We start from the raw sequence: 17885 nt of genomic DNA, 5'->3' as shown, positions 1-17885 counted from the left end.
GGGGCCCTGCGGCCGGCGGCACGTCACGGCGCCGGCCGGCGGCAGAGGGGAGCAGCGGTGACAGCGGCTGAGGCAGTGGCCGGCTCCGCCGCCGCCATGGGCAGTGAGTACGGACAGTGTCGTTCCGCGGGCGGGGGCGGGCCGGGAAGCGGGCCCGGGCCGTGGGGTCGTTGCCTCTGTCAGGGGAAGATGTAGCTGGTCGCCGGCCCGGCGGCTGAGGTGGCGGCGGGGCTGATGTGCCGCCCCAGGAGGGCCGTAGGGACGGCGGCAGCGGGGCACTCGCCTCCCGGGCAGAGGGTGAGACGAGTCGCCGCTTGACACGTCTTTGTGCTGGGCTATTTTTTTCTCCTCTGGCTTTAGTTTTTTAACATGGGAGACGCGCCGCCTTCTGTGGAGCAAGGCGTACCTTCTGGTGTGCTGTCTGAGGGACTGGAGTAGTCAGGGAGAAAGATGCCTCACGGCTTGGAGTTAACAACGGAGAAAGATGTCCCAGCAAAGTGTGAAAGTAAACGTAGCATTTCGACCAAAATGTTACTTAACTTGGCGCTCAGTGCTTTTTGGTTTGAGGAGATACTGGTAATTATGTTCTATGGCCATCCAAATGTCCCGGGGCTGGGAGTAACGTAGGAGCCTTGCAGGACGTACTCCGCACCAAGCATATATGCTTTGATTTTTATTATTAAAAAAAAATAAATATTATTCCAGAAAAAGAGCTCAAACTATTGAGCCTTTATGTCTTTTTATGGAAAAAAATTCTGTACCTTGAGTGTGATGGAGCACTGGACTAGGCTGCTCAGAGATGTTGTGGAGTCTTCTTCTCTGGAGAGATTCCCAACCCTCATGGATATGATCCTGTGCAGCCTGTTCTAGGTGAACCAGTTTTAGCAGGGGTGTTGGACTAGATAACCTCCAGAGGTCCCTTCCAATCCCCATCATTCTTCGATTCTGTGAAGAGAATTGTCTCCAAAGTTGTGATTAGGACTGCAGTGATTTAAATTAGGGTTTCTAAACATATTTAGAGATTGAATTATTTTCTCAGCTAAATGCTTCTGTAAAACACAAGATACTAATCTCTGTGTGGACGCTTTTGGATGTCAGTGTCTGTGTTTAACTAGCACAGACTGATACTAGGTCATTTATTTTTAGATAGAATACAATTTAGTTCATTTCTGGTGAAATACACAGTGCTGCTTCTCATTTAAAATGGTTCCAGCTGTGGAAAAAAGAATGGGCCAAATCTGATTAGAACAAGAATTCTCTTTCTGTTTTAAGAAGAGGGCATTAGTTTTCAGACATTTCACTCGTAAACTGTCACTTTTCTCCTTGAAGTTGTGTGAAGTTTTAGAAATTAAAGAAGGTTCATTAATGTGTTTTTTCCTTTCTTTTGCATGTGTTTGTTTTTCTGGAGCAGTTAAATTTTTAGAAGTTATTAAGCCATTCTGTGCAGTGTTACCTGAAATCCAGAAACCAGAAAGAAAGGTGAGTGCCACATTGTGTTACTCTACTTGCTCACAGATGTTCAAGTCTGTGCTCCAATATACAGACAGTGTGCTCCAAAGTGGGATGTATTCTTTGGATGATGGGGAATCCATGTTATGGTGGAAGATTGCCATGCGGATGAATTTTTAACAGCCTCTGATAAGGTGATCCACTTGGTAATTATGCTATTTTTTTTAAGTAGTTTGTTTAGTTGCAGTTCTAAGTGAATGAATCTACTTTGATATACCTGAAAAAAGTTTTCAAACTTTTTTTTTTACCTCTCCTTTTCTTTGTTTTTGCCTTTTTTTTCCCTTTTCTTTTTCTTCCCTGTGGATACCACTGTTGTCTTCTTGGATACTAGTGTTGGCTTTCAGTACTGGTCACAACTCTGGGCTTTGAACTGGCTTATATATTACTTTGAAAGGACTTGTGTTGTAATTCAGAAACAGAAATTTAGTTCTTGCTTTCCCACAAAATACTTTCCACTCCCACAGCAGTCAATCACTTTGAAGTAGGAAAATGATCTGTAATATAGTTCAGGTAATTGCTCCCTGTTCACCTAACGGATGTGACACTTTTCTTTGTTATGAAATCAATGAACTGAGTTAATTTACAGCTGATGTCTCCATTTTGCTAGCCCTAGAATTTCCTCCAATTTCCATTTAAAATTGGTTAATTTCTACAGATAGGAAGAGAGCTCCTTTGTCAAAAAAAGAACAAACTACTGGTTTTCACTTCCAGAACTCAAGGTATCACATAGCACTTAGGTGACAAAGAATTTAGTTAGAGTAAGAAATTTACTTAGTATTCCTTGTCTTGACTGACATGAAAATTCCTGAAGACCAAAATGCTGACTTTTATATTCTTACAAGGGAATGTGTAGCTGGGAACATGACACCATATGAGAGAATCCTCTTTACTTGATGACGGATTCCTTAAGGTTAGAACTGGATGCAGAGAGGTTTGTGCCAGTACCCATAGCTGAGCCTGGTGGATTGAGTGGAGAAGATGCAATAAAAACTGCTGATTATTCCCCTCTGAAATTGATTATTGAAAAGGTTGAGGCTAATCCTGGCATTTTGCTCCCTCTATTTTTCCTTCTTGCTTTCCAGCATCTTTCCTCTTGAGACAGGTTTCCAGACAAATTATTTAGATCAGACAAAAGCATCCTCAGAGCAGGAACCTGCAGAGCCATGCCTTGTGCTAAGATTTGGATGAACCATATGTAAGTGGAAGGTACCCAATTGTGTTTTTTTTTCTGCAGCAGTGAACCTTAGTGCAGTCTTCTGCTGCTGATTTATGTGCTCTGATTAGCTGGCTACATCCATCCTGCTTTGTCTAATGAAGTGGGAGGAGATGAAGAAGCTGGGACAAATCTACAGATATTGATGTTTCTGTAAAGCTCATTGATAGTTGTGATTTCTCTCTCTCTCTTTTTTTTTTTTTTTTTTTTTTTTTTTTGGTGTGTGGTTGGTTGGTTTTTGCCTCCTCTCTCTATTTGCCAGAGAGGAAGAGGGGCTTGATCTGTGTCCTCCATCAGCAGATGAAGGATGACTAGAGAGGTGCCGAGATGCCTGTCCTCTTTATTTGGGTCACTTTGTCTTTATTACTATCTAGGTCACTGTCTAGGCAATGGCTGCCAGTTGCCAGCATTGTACAAATGTGAAGTGAAAATAAAATTGAGAAGATCTTTCCTAGACTGAAGAGCCCTTTGACCATTTAAAGTTACATTCCTTACCCATATTTTATCAAGTGACCTAGATCGTTCTGTATCACTGTAATTCTTTGTTATTAATTGTTGTCTTGCAAGCTGTCACTGGCAGACATTATTAGCAATGGGTTTATTGGGTTGGTAAAGGCCAGGATATGAAATGAAGATAACAAAATAGAAAAGAACAAATAATCTATTTTCTCTCTTGATTAGGTGAAGATGAAGTTTGGGCTCTCATTGAATCACTTTGCCATTATTGTTGATGAGGAAAAGGAGCTTTTTCTGTCACTGGGGAATGTTGCTGTTGTGTTTTGGCCAATTTGATAACAGAAGCAATTGCTGCTTTTGTAGTTAGTAGTATCAGTTCACATTTCCTTCATATGCACAGATTTTCCTGTGTAGAACACACTGTTCAGAACACTGAGATGATGCTTAAGTCCCTTCATTTTCACAAGTTTTAAGAAAAATGTCAAAGGAATAAAATGTCCAAGTGAATCTCATCAAATGATGAAATGTACTGTCCCTGTGCTTGTTACCATTTGTGGCTGGAATATTTTGGTACCAATCTGTATTTTGCTGTTCCTGGCATAGGAATTTGGATGCCTTCTTTTGCCTTTTTTTTCTTTTTGAGTCACAGAGACTGTTTTCCTTGTGAATAGCTGTGATTTGGGTGATGCAGAATTTCTCTGATGCTGGCATTCATGGCATTTACAGAGCAAGCCAGGGCAGTTGTAGAGCTTGACTGAAGCCACGGTTAACTGTTGCACTGCAGAGAAATTTGGTTAAGCAGTTTTCTTTTAAAAAGTCTCTGCTGAAAATCTGATTTTTATAAATTCAAACAGCACCTAGTAAAGTGGGTCTGCACTTCATAAAGTCGAACAGAAGATACTGTTTGGATTTATTTGCTGCTGTCACATTTTTCTTCTTTAACTTTGTAGTGAAAGTGTATTTAGCATCTGGCCTCTTTTAAAAGAGTGAGGTGATATCAGTAAATTCAGTTACTGGGATTACTTTGTTTCTAGGTAAGTGCATACTTTCACATACAAAGATACAGACTGTTTCTGGGTTTTCTTTTGCTTGAGAAGCTGTACTGCCGCACTGCTTTGTGCTATCTCGTGGGTGTTCAGCACCTATAAAATCAGGCACTAATCCTTTTTCTTGTTACCTCTCTACAGACAAATTCAGTGGTTGCAGGCAAAAAGCTACTGTTTCCGTGCTATCTTACAGTTAGGTCACATCATATTTTAGTAGGTGCTGTACTCTTGTCTACAGTGAACACACTTGTTCTAATGTTTGTGGTCCTTGGAGGAGAGGTGGCAATTTAACATAACACTGCATCTTAGCTCTCTGTGGGCTCAAGTGCATTTCTTTCTCTCTCATGCTTGGAGCAATCCTCTGGTTCAAACTTAAATCTTGTGATTCTTTTATTTTTGCACCTGGCAGAAGTTACAGTTGCATCCAGTGTTGTGAACCTCAGTGTTCTGACATTCTTCTCTAAGGAATGCATAATATGCATGGGTAGAAATATTTTGGAAGGAAAGGAGTCTTTAGAAGATATTTTATGGTCTTTGTCAATAACACATAATGGTGAATTTAAGCTTCCTTTATCACCTTTCAAAAAATGTTATTCTAAATATTCTGAATTTCTTTTATCAGTTCTCTTCACAGCAGTGAAGTCTCTTTTAAAACTTCCTAGTGCTTTAGTTTAATAACTGCCATCCTTACAAAACAGTGCTTCCAGTCTTAGTGTTTGAGACTTCAACAGATTTTTTTTGGATTAATCTTTCATATTTGTCCTGCTGTGTCCATGGTTTTAGCCATGCTGTTGCTTTTTGTAAATACACACTGTATTAGAACACTATATGGAAAAGATACTCTACTGACTGAATGCTGACCATGCTGTCTTTCATATCCCATATAAGCTCTTTGTACGGAAGCCCATGACTCTCTCTCTCTCAAATCTGAAATCATATTAAAAACAAATTTTAATGAGAAATTATGCCTTCTGGTTTGGTATCTTTGTGTTTAATTCTGAATGATGCAGTGTTTAGTACTAATGTGAGAACACAGTGGAAATTCTATATACAATGAACACATGAATCTCTACAATCTGCTCTGTAGATCCAGTTCAGAGAGAAGGTGCTATGGACGGCCATCACGCTCTTCATTTTCTTAGTATGCTGCCAGGTAGGTCATTGATGTCATCTGTGTTTCAGATAATGTGTGTTCTGTCCATCTAAAATAGAATGCTCAAAGAGTGAGTAGTTCTTGTTTCCATGTTGACCTACCAGTTTGAAATGTGTGTTTTTATGGCTAAGTTCTCAAAGTTCAGCTAAAGAAATGTGATTCTCTGTAAAAATCTTTATTGGTTGAATATTTTCAGAAACTAGTGCTTTTTATGCAGTCTAAAATACATCATATATTTTCTTGCTATTATAGAATCATAGAATGTTTTGAGTTACAAGGGACCTTTAAAGGTGGTCTAGTCCAATTGCCCTGCAATGGGCAGGCACATCCACAACTAGATCCCGTTCCTTAGAGCCCTACCCAACCTGATCTTGAATGTTTCCAGGTGTGAGGCATCTACCACCTCTCTGGGCATCCCAGTCCAGTGCACTTGGCCAAACTCTGATGCTGGCTGTAGGGTAAACAGCCAAGCTAATTATTTATTTGGTAGTCTAAAATTGAACACTATTATGCATTCTTTACCTTCTGTTCATAGATAAGTTTAAATTTCAGCAATAACAATCTTAAAAGTGAAATCAAATTACTGTTTTGACCTGAGTTCTCTTGAGCAAGCTGGTGAGTCGTGACCTGCTGCAAAGTGTTTTTTCTGAGATGTTTAAGTTGACATTTAGAACTGGCAAAATGTTAGCTAAAACCCCTCCAAAACACAGGTCTTTGTAAACATCTACGTGGTCTTTATTACTCAGAATTGCAGGAGTTCTTGTACCCTGTACCTGGGTTGTAAACAGACCGGGTTGGGGTTTTTTTAATGAGTACGTAGATATTACAGAAGATGAGAATCCATGTTTACTTCATATGTATATTTTTAGAGCTTCTAGACCTCCTAGAACATTTAAGATGAACCCTACAGCGTCAGAAGTGGGCTTTTTATGTTGTATTTATTAAATTACCCATTCTAGACTCTGGAGCAGTAATTTAATGATCTTCCTTTAAAACTCTGAGGGACTGTTGAAAGGCTAAAACCTGGCTCTTGTTTTTACCTGTTGTTTTTTTTTCTCCTTTGGGGCGGGGAGGAGGAGGCAGGAATGATGCCAGAACTAGAAGAACATCTGTGTTTTGTAGCTGTGGGATATATACATCATTAAGGTTTTAAATCTATACATAAGATTATAGCAGTTGAGTAGGAAATCAGTTGGTGCAGATTCGAGTTTTTAGAGATTAATCTCTAAAATTGCCTGCATTCTTTGTTTACTGGTTTTGTGATTAAGAAGAGTTTCAAAGAGCTCAAAATCTCTCAGTATTGGCATACAGAACATTGGAGGGTTTTTATAAATGTGGCTAACTTTGACAGTTCCATATGAGATGTTTTAAAACAAATTTCCAGCTGTAGAATTTGAATATTTAAACTTGCTGGAAGAAGACATTTACATTGTAGTTCATTCTGTATCTTTAGTTTGCACTGAAAACAAACTCTGAGGACTATTTGAAAAACATAAACCCTGCTTTCTTCTGTCTTCTCAAAGATCTTGATACATTTTTTTTTTTTAAATTTAAAAACCAACCAACCAAAAACCCCTAAAAATTGCTGAGATAACTTAGGTGAAAGAATTAGATGATCATCTGATATTTTCCCAGTTCTGTTAATGATTCCTGATGGCTAACCTGTTTATTTTATGACTTCTCTGTTCTTTTGGGGGGGATTGTAGTACTTCTGAACTACATGTTCATCAATCTGGTTTATCTGAACTGCCTCTTCTTTCTAGGGCTTTCTGCTTCTTGCCAAAGAAGGGTCTTAGTTTACTCAGTTTAGTCCTCTGAGTCATACCCCAGTTGGAGAGTTGAAATAAAGTGGTGCCATTATCTCTGTTATTGTTATGCTCTGCTGTAATTTAATAAAAAGTTGGAATAAATTATATTAAACAGTTGACTCATTGCATGTTAAGCTGTTTGGATTAATGAAAGCTTTCTCTGTGTCTCTGCTGTGCGTGGTGACAGATACCTTTGTTTGGAATCATGTCGTCGGATTCGGCAGATCCGTTCTATTGGATGCGAGTCATTCTTGCGTCAAACAGAGGTTGGTAGATTATTTTCTTTTTCTCTGTTTTGCGGTGGTGTAAACAGACCAGGAGAAAAATGGTTGGCTGCTAAATTTCATGAAACCCAGATGGCATGTTGCAACAGTTTGTGAAGTTCTTAACACACACAATTGAAACTGACTGAGACTTGGGAGTAGTGAGGTGATTCTTCCGCTTTACACTGCTCTTGTGAGACCCCCATCCTGAATACTGTGTCGTGTTGTGGTGTCCCCATTATAAGAAAGACCTAGAGCTGTCGGAGCAAGTCCAGAGGAGGACCCCAAAGATGATCCAAGGGCTGGAACACCTCTGCTATGAAGATAGGCTGAGTGAGCTGGGGTTGTTCAGCCTGGAGCAGAGAAGACTCCGGGGATCCTTATAGCTGCCTTACTGATTTGATAGAGACTGAATTAACTGAATTATAAAAATACAGTTATCTTTATTTTTTTCCTGAACCCCCACCCCCAAATTAGGTATAAAACTTACTAAATTATATACAGGTTCTATTTGGTCGCAAATTCCACCAGGATGCTTATGGGCAACTTTAGTACAATTCAGAGAATTCAGAAAATGGAAAAGGCTAAGCTACAAAATAGGTTTTCCCCACTTATAATCAGAGGCAAGCCAGGAACCTTAGGGAAAGCTGATGAGAACGCCAGGTTGTACTCACAAGGACGGAGCGGGAATTTGGCATCGGTCCCCAGTGTCTTGTTGGTGGCAGGCTCCAGGAACTGCAGGTTTTATAATCCAATTCGTGGATAATCCAGCATGATCCAAAGGAAAAGGACCCACCAGAATCCTAGTGTCTGTAGACATGGCTGCTGCAAGGGGAAACTTGTGAGCCGCAGCACTGACAGTGCAAGAAAGCTGCAGGTTTCACGGCAGACAGGTCCACTCTGCGGCAGGCAGGTGTGGGGAGAAGCCAGGTCAGAGTGGAGCGAGCAAGGTGATGGCGAGAGCCAGAGCAGGACAGGAGCAGGATGATGGTGAGAGCCCAGACTGCTTTCTGGTCACTCTATTTAAGGCATTTCTAGACAATGTGTCCAAGACCAATATATAATGGGTGTGAAGCACCCCACTTACAGTTCCCAAACACAGCAGACTTCCCCCATGGGGAAGGAACCTCTGCAGTGGCAGGAAGAATGGGCACTAATTACCTGTCCCCAGGCAATGTTGCACCTTGGAAGGAAATTTCATGTCTTTCCCCATTCAAACCTCTCCTGATGGAAATGGGGGAAGGAGGGTTTGGAGCACATGGTAACACTTACAAAACCTGAAGGGATCCTATAGGAAGGCTGGAGAGAGACTTTTCATAAGTGCGTCTAGCAATAGGACAAGGGGAATAGTTTGAAGCTGAGGCAGAATAGGTTTAGACTGGATCTTAAGAAGTTCTTCAGTATGAGGGTGGTGAGACTCTGAAACAGGTTGCCCAGGGAGGCTGTGGATGCCTCCTCCCTGGTGGTGTTGAAGGCCAGGTTGGATGAGGCCTTGAGCAGCTGAGTCTAGTTGAGAGGTGTTTCTGCCCATGGTGGGGAGGTTGGAGTAGATGATCTGTAAGGTCCCTTCCAACCTAAGCCATTCTATGACTACTTCGTCCTAGGAATGGAGTTTCCTTTGATGTGGAGATGAGATTAATCTTGCCTCTCAATTTTTGGGATGATTCTGTTTCAAATTATAGAGCATTCTCTTTCTGATGAATATGTGGGGCAGAAGATCCTCTTATAAACAGCACTATTTGCAGTATCAGAATGTTGACAAGAAACAGGGTGGAGGTGTTCAGGAGGAGACTTGATGGGGTGCTTGGTGCTATGGTTTAGTTGTTTAGGTGGGTTGGATTGGTTGATGGGTTGGACGTGATGATCTTGAAGGGTCTCTTCCAACCTGGTTTATTCTATTCTATTAAACATGTGCAATGAATTTAATGCCTCATAATGAGATAATTAGGTTTATGGTTTAGCAAAGCCAGACTAACTTATTTTAGAATAGACATGTGAATCCTGGTCAAATATGTAAGAAGACTTAAACTAATGCTAGAAGACTGAAACTTAAGATGAGTGACATGGCATGCATGACACTAAATGAGGACACTGACCTCATCTGTGTCTTGGAAAATTAGCTGAAAGTAGGAAAATCAGCCAATCCCTCTAATGCGAAGGTATGAATTATTTAGGAATGGAAAATTTTGTTACACCAGCAAAGATAATAAATTAAGATAAATAAGTTAGATGTGAATAGGATTTTTTATGTTGCCTTTGAAAGGACAGCGACCTTCTTTTGTGAGTAGGTAACAGTCTTTGTTTTGATCATATCTGTGCTGGAACACATTTGAAGCGTTATGAAAAATGTTTAAGGTCAGAAACCTTTCAACAGACTGTTGTCATTTAGCCTGTTTTTCTATGGAAACACATTTAGTAACATAATATTAGGGGGGGTATGATTACTTTAATACTAATAGAAAGTACACAAAAATCAGACCCAGCCCATGTAGCAGTTGTGAGCTGCACAGTGCCAGCGGTGATTGCTGGATGCCAAATACTGTGAGCATTACAGTCCCACAGAAAGTGTCATGGCCACAGGAGAGTTGGCCTCAGGAGCAGAATGACAGCTGAGACCACCCAGGGATGATAGCCATCAGGATGAGAGACCATCCTCAGTAAAATTTCTGATTTATGGCATGGAGTACTTCTGTTGGCTAGCTTGGGTAAGCTGCCCTGGCTTTTTCTCCTCCTGGCTTTAGCATTTGATTAACTCCAAAACTGCTGAAGTCCTTGGTCACTATGGCAACTCACATACCATGGCTGGCCACAAAAACAAAAAAACAAAACAAAAAAAAAGTGCCTTGCCAAGTTTGTTCTCACCCAACTGAGTCCTGCAGTCTTCTCAAAAATGCAGCTTTCCTGAATGAGAATTGATACTATCCCAGCCAAAGCAGGGCACGGATCCAACATCTTCAGACAATAATTCTTTAGGAGAGAGATGCTTGAATGGCAATTGTGCTGATTTTTATTTTTTTTTCCCTGTTCAGGTACTTTGATGGAATTAGGTATTTCACCCATTGTGACATCTGGTTTGATCATGCAGCTGCTAGCTGGAGCGAAGATCATTGAAGTTGGAGATACGCCAAAAGACAGAGCCTTGTTCAATGGAGCTCAGAAATGTAAGCAGTGTTCCAATTAAAATTAATGAACATAGTTTCATTTTGGGGAAAGTAGTGCACCTAGGTGATAGTAAATGTGAGCTCTCTTTGGTAGGTGATTTCAGCAGAATTTTAAAAGGATTTGCTTTCTCTCTTTGTTTTAGTATTTGGGATGATTATTACCATTGGGCAAGCCATTGTGTATGTTATGACTGGAATGTATGGAGATCCTGCTGAAATGGGTGCTGGAATTTGTCTTCTTATTATAATTCAGGTTTGTAATGAGCTATTTTGTGTGTAACTGAGGCCATAAGATACAGTATAGCTAGAAGGAAAAATATTCCTATGTCTGGTTGCCTTTTATTTAATGCTGTAAAAGCATCATCCTATGTAGCTTTCTGTGTCTATATGAAAAATTCTAAATATCCATAAAGGAGAAGAAAGTTGGGATAGTTAATAGCAGAAATGTTTCAGATAGGAGTGGCTGTTTGCTTTGAAATAGAGGAATTGATGGACTTCGAAAGCAGTAGTTGCTGTGCAGTACTGTGGAAGACTTCTCACTATAGCTGTGGAGCAGAGCTGTAAATACACAAACATAAACAGTTGAAAAAAGCGCTTGCTGAGTAATGCTTACTTTCATCTGTGCTGACAAATCACAAGAGATCATTGCCAGGTGAGCTGCACAGGTATTTATACATGAAAGGGAAAAAATACTGCATGAGTGATATTTAGATGAAAACCATAATGATCACTCACCATTGTAATGAAAATATTGAAGCAGGGGATTAATACATAATTTCCAGCTTGATTTATTCTTGCTTCTGCTCAGTTTTGTTTCTTTCCCCACAGCTGTTTGTTGCTGGTTTGATTGTGTTGCTTTTAGATGAGTTGCTACAGAAAGGTTATGGCTTGGGGTCTGGGATTTCCCTGTTCATTGCTACCAATATCTGTGAAACCATCGTCTGGAAGGCTTTCAGTCCCACCACCATCAACACTGGCAGAGGTATGTGTGTGATTGCAGTTAATTATAACATGTTCAGTGGAAGTGTACTATACATAAAATATCAGATGTTTATCAGATTAAAAATATAAAGGTTTTAATGTGTCACGATTAACTCCTGAAGTTGGTTGTCTACAACTGAAGATGAAAGTGTTGTCTGACACATGAAGGTTAATAACCTACAAGTTTACTCATGTTGATTTGAATTGTGGTAGTTAAAACGGGACTTGGAGCCCATTGACTGAAGATTTTTTGATTTCCAAACTAAAATAGTCTTGTTTTAGTATCATTTAGCCTATAGAAGTAGAGAAGATAAGAAATTCTCTATGTTCAGAGGAGCAATTTGTGATCCAGCTGCTGTTGATGGCTATAGTTGGTGTCTCTAGATGACTTTAAGCTAGTTTGATTCTTCAGAGGTTTCCATCTCTGCAGTCCTTGACAACATCTGTTTGTCCTGACACCATACAAATACCAAGTTAAGCTACAGCCTGTTGGCATCAAAAAGTTAACTTGTTTAATGCATACGTTTGGAATCCTGGGGTGTTTTCAGTTTGCTATCATTTTCACATGGTGTTCACCAGTTCTGGCTATTGGACCTGACTGTTTTTCTCAAGCTATGTTTTGCCTTGTTTATTTTCTCTTCTATTCATCTTCCTGCCCTCAGAAAGGAGAGAGAAAAAGAATATTCCTTTGTGTGTGTGCTTGGAGGGCTTTTTTGTTCTTGTTGTTTATTCTTTAACCAGGAATGATGCTTTGGTAGCCTATTCTACATTCTATGAAATAAAGCAGCCTCTTGTACTGTGATATAGTTGTTGTAATAGGATTTATGTCCCATTTAATCTGATGTCTTTTCTTTCCAAAAGAAAGATGCTATTTTTCAGATACTTTAAATTTACAGATTAAAATTTATTTTCCCTTTTTTGCCTCATGCAGGAACAGAGTTTGAGGGTGCTGTCATTGCATTATTTCATCTTCTGGCTACAAGAACTGACAAAGTGCGGGCTCTGCGGGAAGCATTTTACCGACAGAATTTGCCCAATCTTATGAATCTGATTGCTACCGTGTTTGTATTTGCTGTAGTCATTTATTTCCAGGTAAAATGAAAAATTCCTCACAGCAGCTCTGCAGCTGCAAAAGTAGAAGTGCAGGGACCTTAGACACTGCAGTCCCTGGGGGCAAAAAATGCAGAAGTTAGAGTAACCAAAGTATCTTGGCTTTGAGTAAGAAACCCTTTTTGTTTCCATGCTGTTATTTCAGTAACATACCTCTGTGGCAGTCCAGCTGTTCCATTTTACAGCCAGCCCCTCAGACAGTGATGCCACATTCTGTTAAATGCTATACACATCAGGAGAGTATATTTACTGAAAATGGATTCTAGATCTCCAGTGCCATGCATAGTTGACTTAATACCTTAGGGCAGAGCTTAGGGCCTTGCTGCTTTGAGGTGTGCATGATACAGATTTGTTCTAGAAAGGAACTGTGTAATGAATGCAGAGCTTACTGGGTTTTCACTAATCTAGACAGCTAATATTTCTTCTAAAATTTGTCCATTTACTAAAATGGACACTGAAGGAGACCCATATGGTTGGGGCTTTTTTTGTGGCTAAAATGTGTGTGTGTTTGTTGTTTTCTTTTTTTAAAGCTGTTGAGTAGTTAAGAGTGCTGTGAAAAAACTGACTTCCCTGATTTTCAAATCCACATGGCTTTTCTTGGCTCTACTCAGATAAAAGCCTGCCTCAGAAAACAGAAGGCAGGGTGTGCTACACAACAGCTTGTTGTTAACTGGCAAGTTAAGTTAAAAGCCATTAAAGGCTTTTCTCAAACCCTATTTTATAGTGTGTTTTAAAGGAATATCATTTCACAGATGAGAGCTAATGCTTGTGTAAAAAGAAAGTAATAGAACCACCCTAACACTAATAAACCCTTAAAATCTGTAATCCAGACTGTAGCAAAAGCCTTTGGGTTTCTCTGTCTCCAACCTCATACTCCTTCTTTTACCTGGCAAGAACTTTATGGTCAGGAATAGCTTTTAGCCATAGCAGGAATACCTTCTGTCCTGGAAATTAACTTGGTGTATTTGTGTTCTTTCCTATAGGGATTTCGTGTCGATTTACCCATCAAGTCTGCACGATACCGTGGACAGTACAGCAGCTATCCTATCAAGCTCTTCTATACCTCCAACATTCCCATCATTCTGCAGTCTGCCTTAGTTTCAAACCTCTATGTTATTTCCCAGATGCTGTCTGTTCGGTTTAGTGGCAATTTCTTGGTGAACTTACTAGGACAGTGGGCAGTAAGTATTTCGCCACATTCCTACCATCACAGAATTTGGCTATATTGCTTTGTCGTGAATTACAGAATATATCAGGTTGGAAGGGACCTAGAAGATCATCCAGTCCAACCTTCAACCTAGCACTGAAGGGTCAACACTAAACTATGTCCCTAAGCACCAGGTCTTCATATCACTTGAATGCCCACAGGTGCCCATTCCAATGTCTGAGAGCTCTTGTAGCGAAGAAATATTTCCTAACATCCAGCCCAAACTGCGCCTGGTGCAGGTTGTAAAAGTTTCCTCTAGTCTTGTTGCTTGTCTTCAAGGAGAAGAGGCTGGCCCCCTTCTCACTCCAGCCTCCTTTCAGGTAGCTGTAGAGAGCAAGGAGGTCTCCCCTAAGCCTTCTCTTCTCCAGACTAAATAACCCCAGCTCCCTCAGACACTCCTTGTAGGCCTTGTGCTCCTGGCCTTTCACCAGCCTCCTAGCCCTTCTGTGGGCATGATCCAGCTCTGCAGTATCCTTCCTATAGTGAGGGGCCCAGATCTGAACACAATAGGTGTGGCCTCATGAGTGCTGAGTACAGGGGGATGATCAACTCCCTGACCCTGCTGTCCACAGCATTTCTAATACAAGCCAGGACGCCATTGGCCTTTAGTATTTTGCCAGCAGGAAACTGGAATGCTAAACTTGTTAACATTGGTGTGTAAAAGCTGTTTCAAATATTGAAGGAGAATTCTTCTGTAAATACAGGACAGGCATGAGAGAGATCCGTGAGAAATAACTGCTTTGCCTTTTTCTTCCTCTCTCACAGGACGTCAGTGGTGGTGGTCCTGCTCGCTCTTACCCTGTTGGTGGCCTGTGCTACTACTTGTCCCCACCAGAATCCATGGGTGCAATATTTGAGGATCCCGTCCATGTAATAGTTTATATAATATTTATGTTGGGATCTTGTGCATTCTTCTCGAAGACTTGGATTGAGGTGTCTGGCTCATCAGCAAAGGATGTAGGTGTTCTGCTAAACGTGCCTAAGTGTTTTCAAGCTGCCTCTAATTGAGCACTGACTAGCTGCTAACTGACCAGTGACTACACTGACTAAGCATCAGGTGACTATGAAACACCACAGCAGTTACATAAAATCATGGTTTTTTGCAGGTTGCCAAGCAACTCAAAGAACAGCAAATGGTGATGAGAGGCCACAGGGATACTTCAATGGTGCATGAGCTTAACAGGTAAGGAAATTGTGTCTTCCAGTAGGGTGGTTAGGGATGCTGGGGAGGTGTTAGCTGGAAGAGGTGTTTGTGGAAAAATCTGAAACTTGTTTTGACTGCCAAATGTCAAGATTCTTCCCCTGTCCTAGCTTGTTGCCTTTCCTAGCAATGCAGATGTTTACAGCGGTAGGCAAGAGATTAACTTGTAGTGCCTGTTGTTTAAGTGGCATAATGAAGGAACTTGGGTTGAATCTCCTCCATGTTTGTAAAAGGAAGATACCTTGGTTATTTTGTAGGTGTTCAGTTTACCGTTACTAAGATGACACTATGAAAGCAGGATTTTATGCAGTGGGCAAAGCCTGCCGACCTACGTAGACAGGTAGTTTTATCCCTATCCCTTGTAATCAAAGCAGTTACTCTTGGTCCTGTGGAGGTTCCATAGCACACCTATACATAAAATCGTTACACTGTGAATGGAAAAGCTTTGCCAGTCTTCAGGTATTCACACAGCTTACCTTTTGGTGAGTATTTATTTTAGCTTCTGTTGTGTGCTGTACTCGGCACTGGTGAGGCCTTACCCTGAGTACTGTGTTTTGGGGCCTTCACTACAAGAAGGACATTGAGATCCTGGAACTGGTCCAGAGGAGGGCAGTGAAGCTGGTAAAAGCACCTGGAGAACAGGTCTTCTGAAGAGCAGCTGAGGGAACTTGGGTTGTTTAGTCTGGAGAAAAGGAGGCTGAGGGGACACCTTCTCACTCTCTACCTGAAAGGAGATTGTAGTGAGGTTGGTGTTGGTCTCTTCTCCCTACTGACAAGTGATAGGATGAGAGGAAATGGCCTCAAGTTGTACCAGGGTAAGTTTAGATTGGACATTAGAAGAAAATTCTTCACTGAAAGGGTTATCAAACACCGGAATAGCTTCCCCAGGGAGGTGGTTGAATCCCCATCCCTGGATGTGCTTAAAAGATGCAGAGATGTGGTGTTAAGGGACATGATTTAGCACCAGCCTTGGTAGAGTTGGATAACAATTGTACTTGATGATCTTAAAAGTCTTTTCCAACCAAAGCAATTCTACGACTCTGTAAATACAGAAGATGGTGATAGCTAATGGCAGAATTGTGTGTGCAGCACTGAATTTCTTGCTCTATATTCTCATTGTTCTAGAAGTATAGGTATAGTTAGAACACTTGGATGAAAACTAATGCTTATGAATGTTTTTTGTCTTTGGTACAGGTACATCCCTACAGCAGCTGCATTTGGTGGTCTGTGCATTGGTGCACTTTCAGTACTGGCTGACTTTCTAGGAGCCATTGGGTCAGGCACTGGCATTCTGCTGGCGGTCACTATTATTTATCAGTATTTTGAAATCTTTGTAAAAGAACAAGCTGAAGTTGGAGGAGTAGGTGCATTATTTTTCTAGGTGTCCAAATATTTCATGGTTTGTGTGAAAGAGAAGGTATTTTGACAATATGCATCATTTAGTCAAATAATGCTCTTCTTTTTACTTGGTTTTAAGTGCTACGTGTCCCATTACTGTAATGGGCATCGAGCAATGCCTGTGTGCAGCATTAGTACCAGCTGCCTTAAGAATCAAGTTTACATTATCTTGTTTAAGTATTATCTGGTGTTGCCTGTAATGCTGGAAACCAGTTCATCTACCTTACTGTTCAAACACTACAGTGAGGTGGTAAAATGTATCAGTTTGGTAACAGTTAAAAATTTTTGCATGCAGCATTAAAATGTCAAATTTAATTCCCTGTCCTTAACAGGAAAAAATAATTCAAAATCTGAGTTCAGATTTGCCACATGCCAGTATTCCTGACAAAATGAATTTGTAGCCTGTATTTGATGTTAAGTTTTTACTTTAACTTGCATTTCCCCACGGTTGAACTCAGCACTCCTTACTCCTTTGTGGTGTCTCCACCCAGGCACCATTCTCTTAGCTCCAAGCAAATACTTTACCAGAGACTGATACCCATCTCACTGGAGAGCCGGTTTTTGGATGGGTTTACTGCATCACAGGGCCCTGGGCCCCCTGTGGGACAGCAATGGAGCTGCTGTCATGCTAGGAAATCAGCCCAGTGGTTTTGTTTAAACACATACTTGTGAAAACTGTGCCACTGAAACCATGTCCACTTTGCTTTTGTGAGTCTAAAGAACAAGGTTTGGTTCCTGAAGCAGTGTTCATAGAGGGGAAAGGGGGTCATGAGGAGTTCCTGATGGAAATTTATTTATGCTGTCGCACTTTACAGCGGCAACGTAACAACTGTGATGTTAGACAATAAACTTATTTAATTAAGCTCGCTCTTGTCTCTTACCTGCCCCAGGTGGAATTCATGTGCAGTCTTTGAACATTGCTAACATGCTTTCTTACTGAGGTGGGTCTGGAAGGCTCCCTCTCTCTCTCTTTGTTCTTTCTCTTGCTCGAATAGAATTCTAATCAGTTTTTAGCAGCCTTAATTAAAAAACAGATCACAAGATTCCTCCCCTTAAAACTACTGAGTTTTCCTACTTGGCTGTAATCAATTACTTTTCCCCTTTGATTTCACATTTTGATCTCTTCTGTCTTCTCTCATACTCAACTTGAAAGTAACTTTGTGTTGTTTGCGAAGGTAAGAAAATCTTAAGGAAGTTTTCTGCTTCGGTCTCCCCAATTATGCATGCTCATCCAAATTTACTTCAGAGGCAAGGCTTTCATGTTAGCATACATTACAACTCTTAGATCCTGACCTCTAAGCAGAGGTGGTTGTTTACATAATTAGAAGCAGATGACTGTTTGCAGATACACTGAAGGTTTCTTTAGCAAAAGATTTATT

The 17885-nt window shown here is 40.7% G+C and overlaps 1 protein-coding gene across 1 annotated transcript; it reads left to right on the top strand.

The window, feature by feature from the left end:
- SEC61A2 (SEC61 translocon subunit alpha 2) lies at positions 1–17539 on the top strand. The gene is made up of 12 exons (XM_054178155.1): positions 1–103; positions 1412–1479; positions 5312–5377; positions 7373–7451; positions 10478–10609; positions 10753–10862; positions 11438–11591; positions 12522–12682; positions 13684–13881; positions 14673–14864; positions 15014–15090; positions 16303–17539. The coding sequence occupies exons 1-12, from the start codon at positions 97–99 to the stop codon at positions 16487–16489; spliced, it is 1431 nt and encodes a 476-aa protein (XP_054034130.1). The 5' UTR covers positions 1–96; the 3' UTR covers positions 16490–17539.
- The last annotated feature ends 346 nt before the right edge of the window (positions 17540–17885 follow it).

Source organism: Dryobates pubescens, chromosome Z (assembly GCF_014839835.1).
Source record: "Dryobates pubescens isolate bDryPub1 chromosome Z, bDryPub1.pri, whole genome shotgun sequence".
NCBI lineage: Eukaryota > Metazoa > Chordata > Aves > Piciformes > Picidae > Dryobates > Dryobates pubescens.
The sequence above is the reverse complement of the archived record's forward strand: the minus strand, read 5'-3'. Positions and strand labels throughout refer to the sequence as shown.

Excerpts from the sequence above, each read along its gene's own strand:
- SEC61A2 (XM_054178155.1), top strand. Across the intron at positions 5,378-7,372 it reads TTTTCTTAGTATGCTGCCAG|ATACCTTTGTTTGGAATCAT; the intron begins GTAGGTCATTGA and ends GCGTGGTGACAG. Across the intron at positions 10,863-11,437 it reads GTCTTCTTATTATAATTCAG|CTGTTTGTTGCTGGTTTGAT; the intron begins GTTTGTAATGAG and ends CTTTCCCCACAG.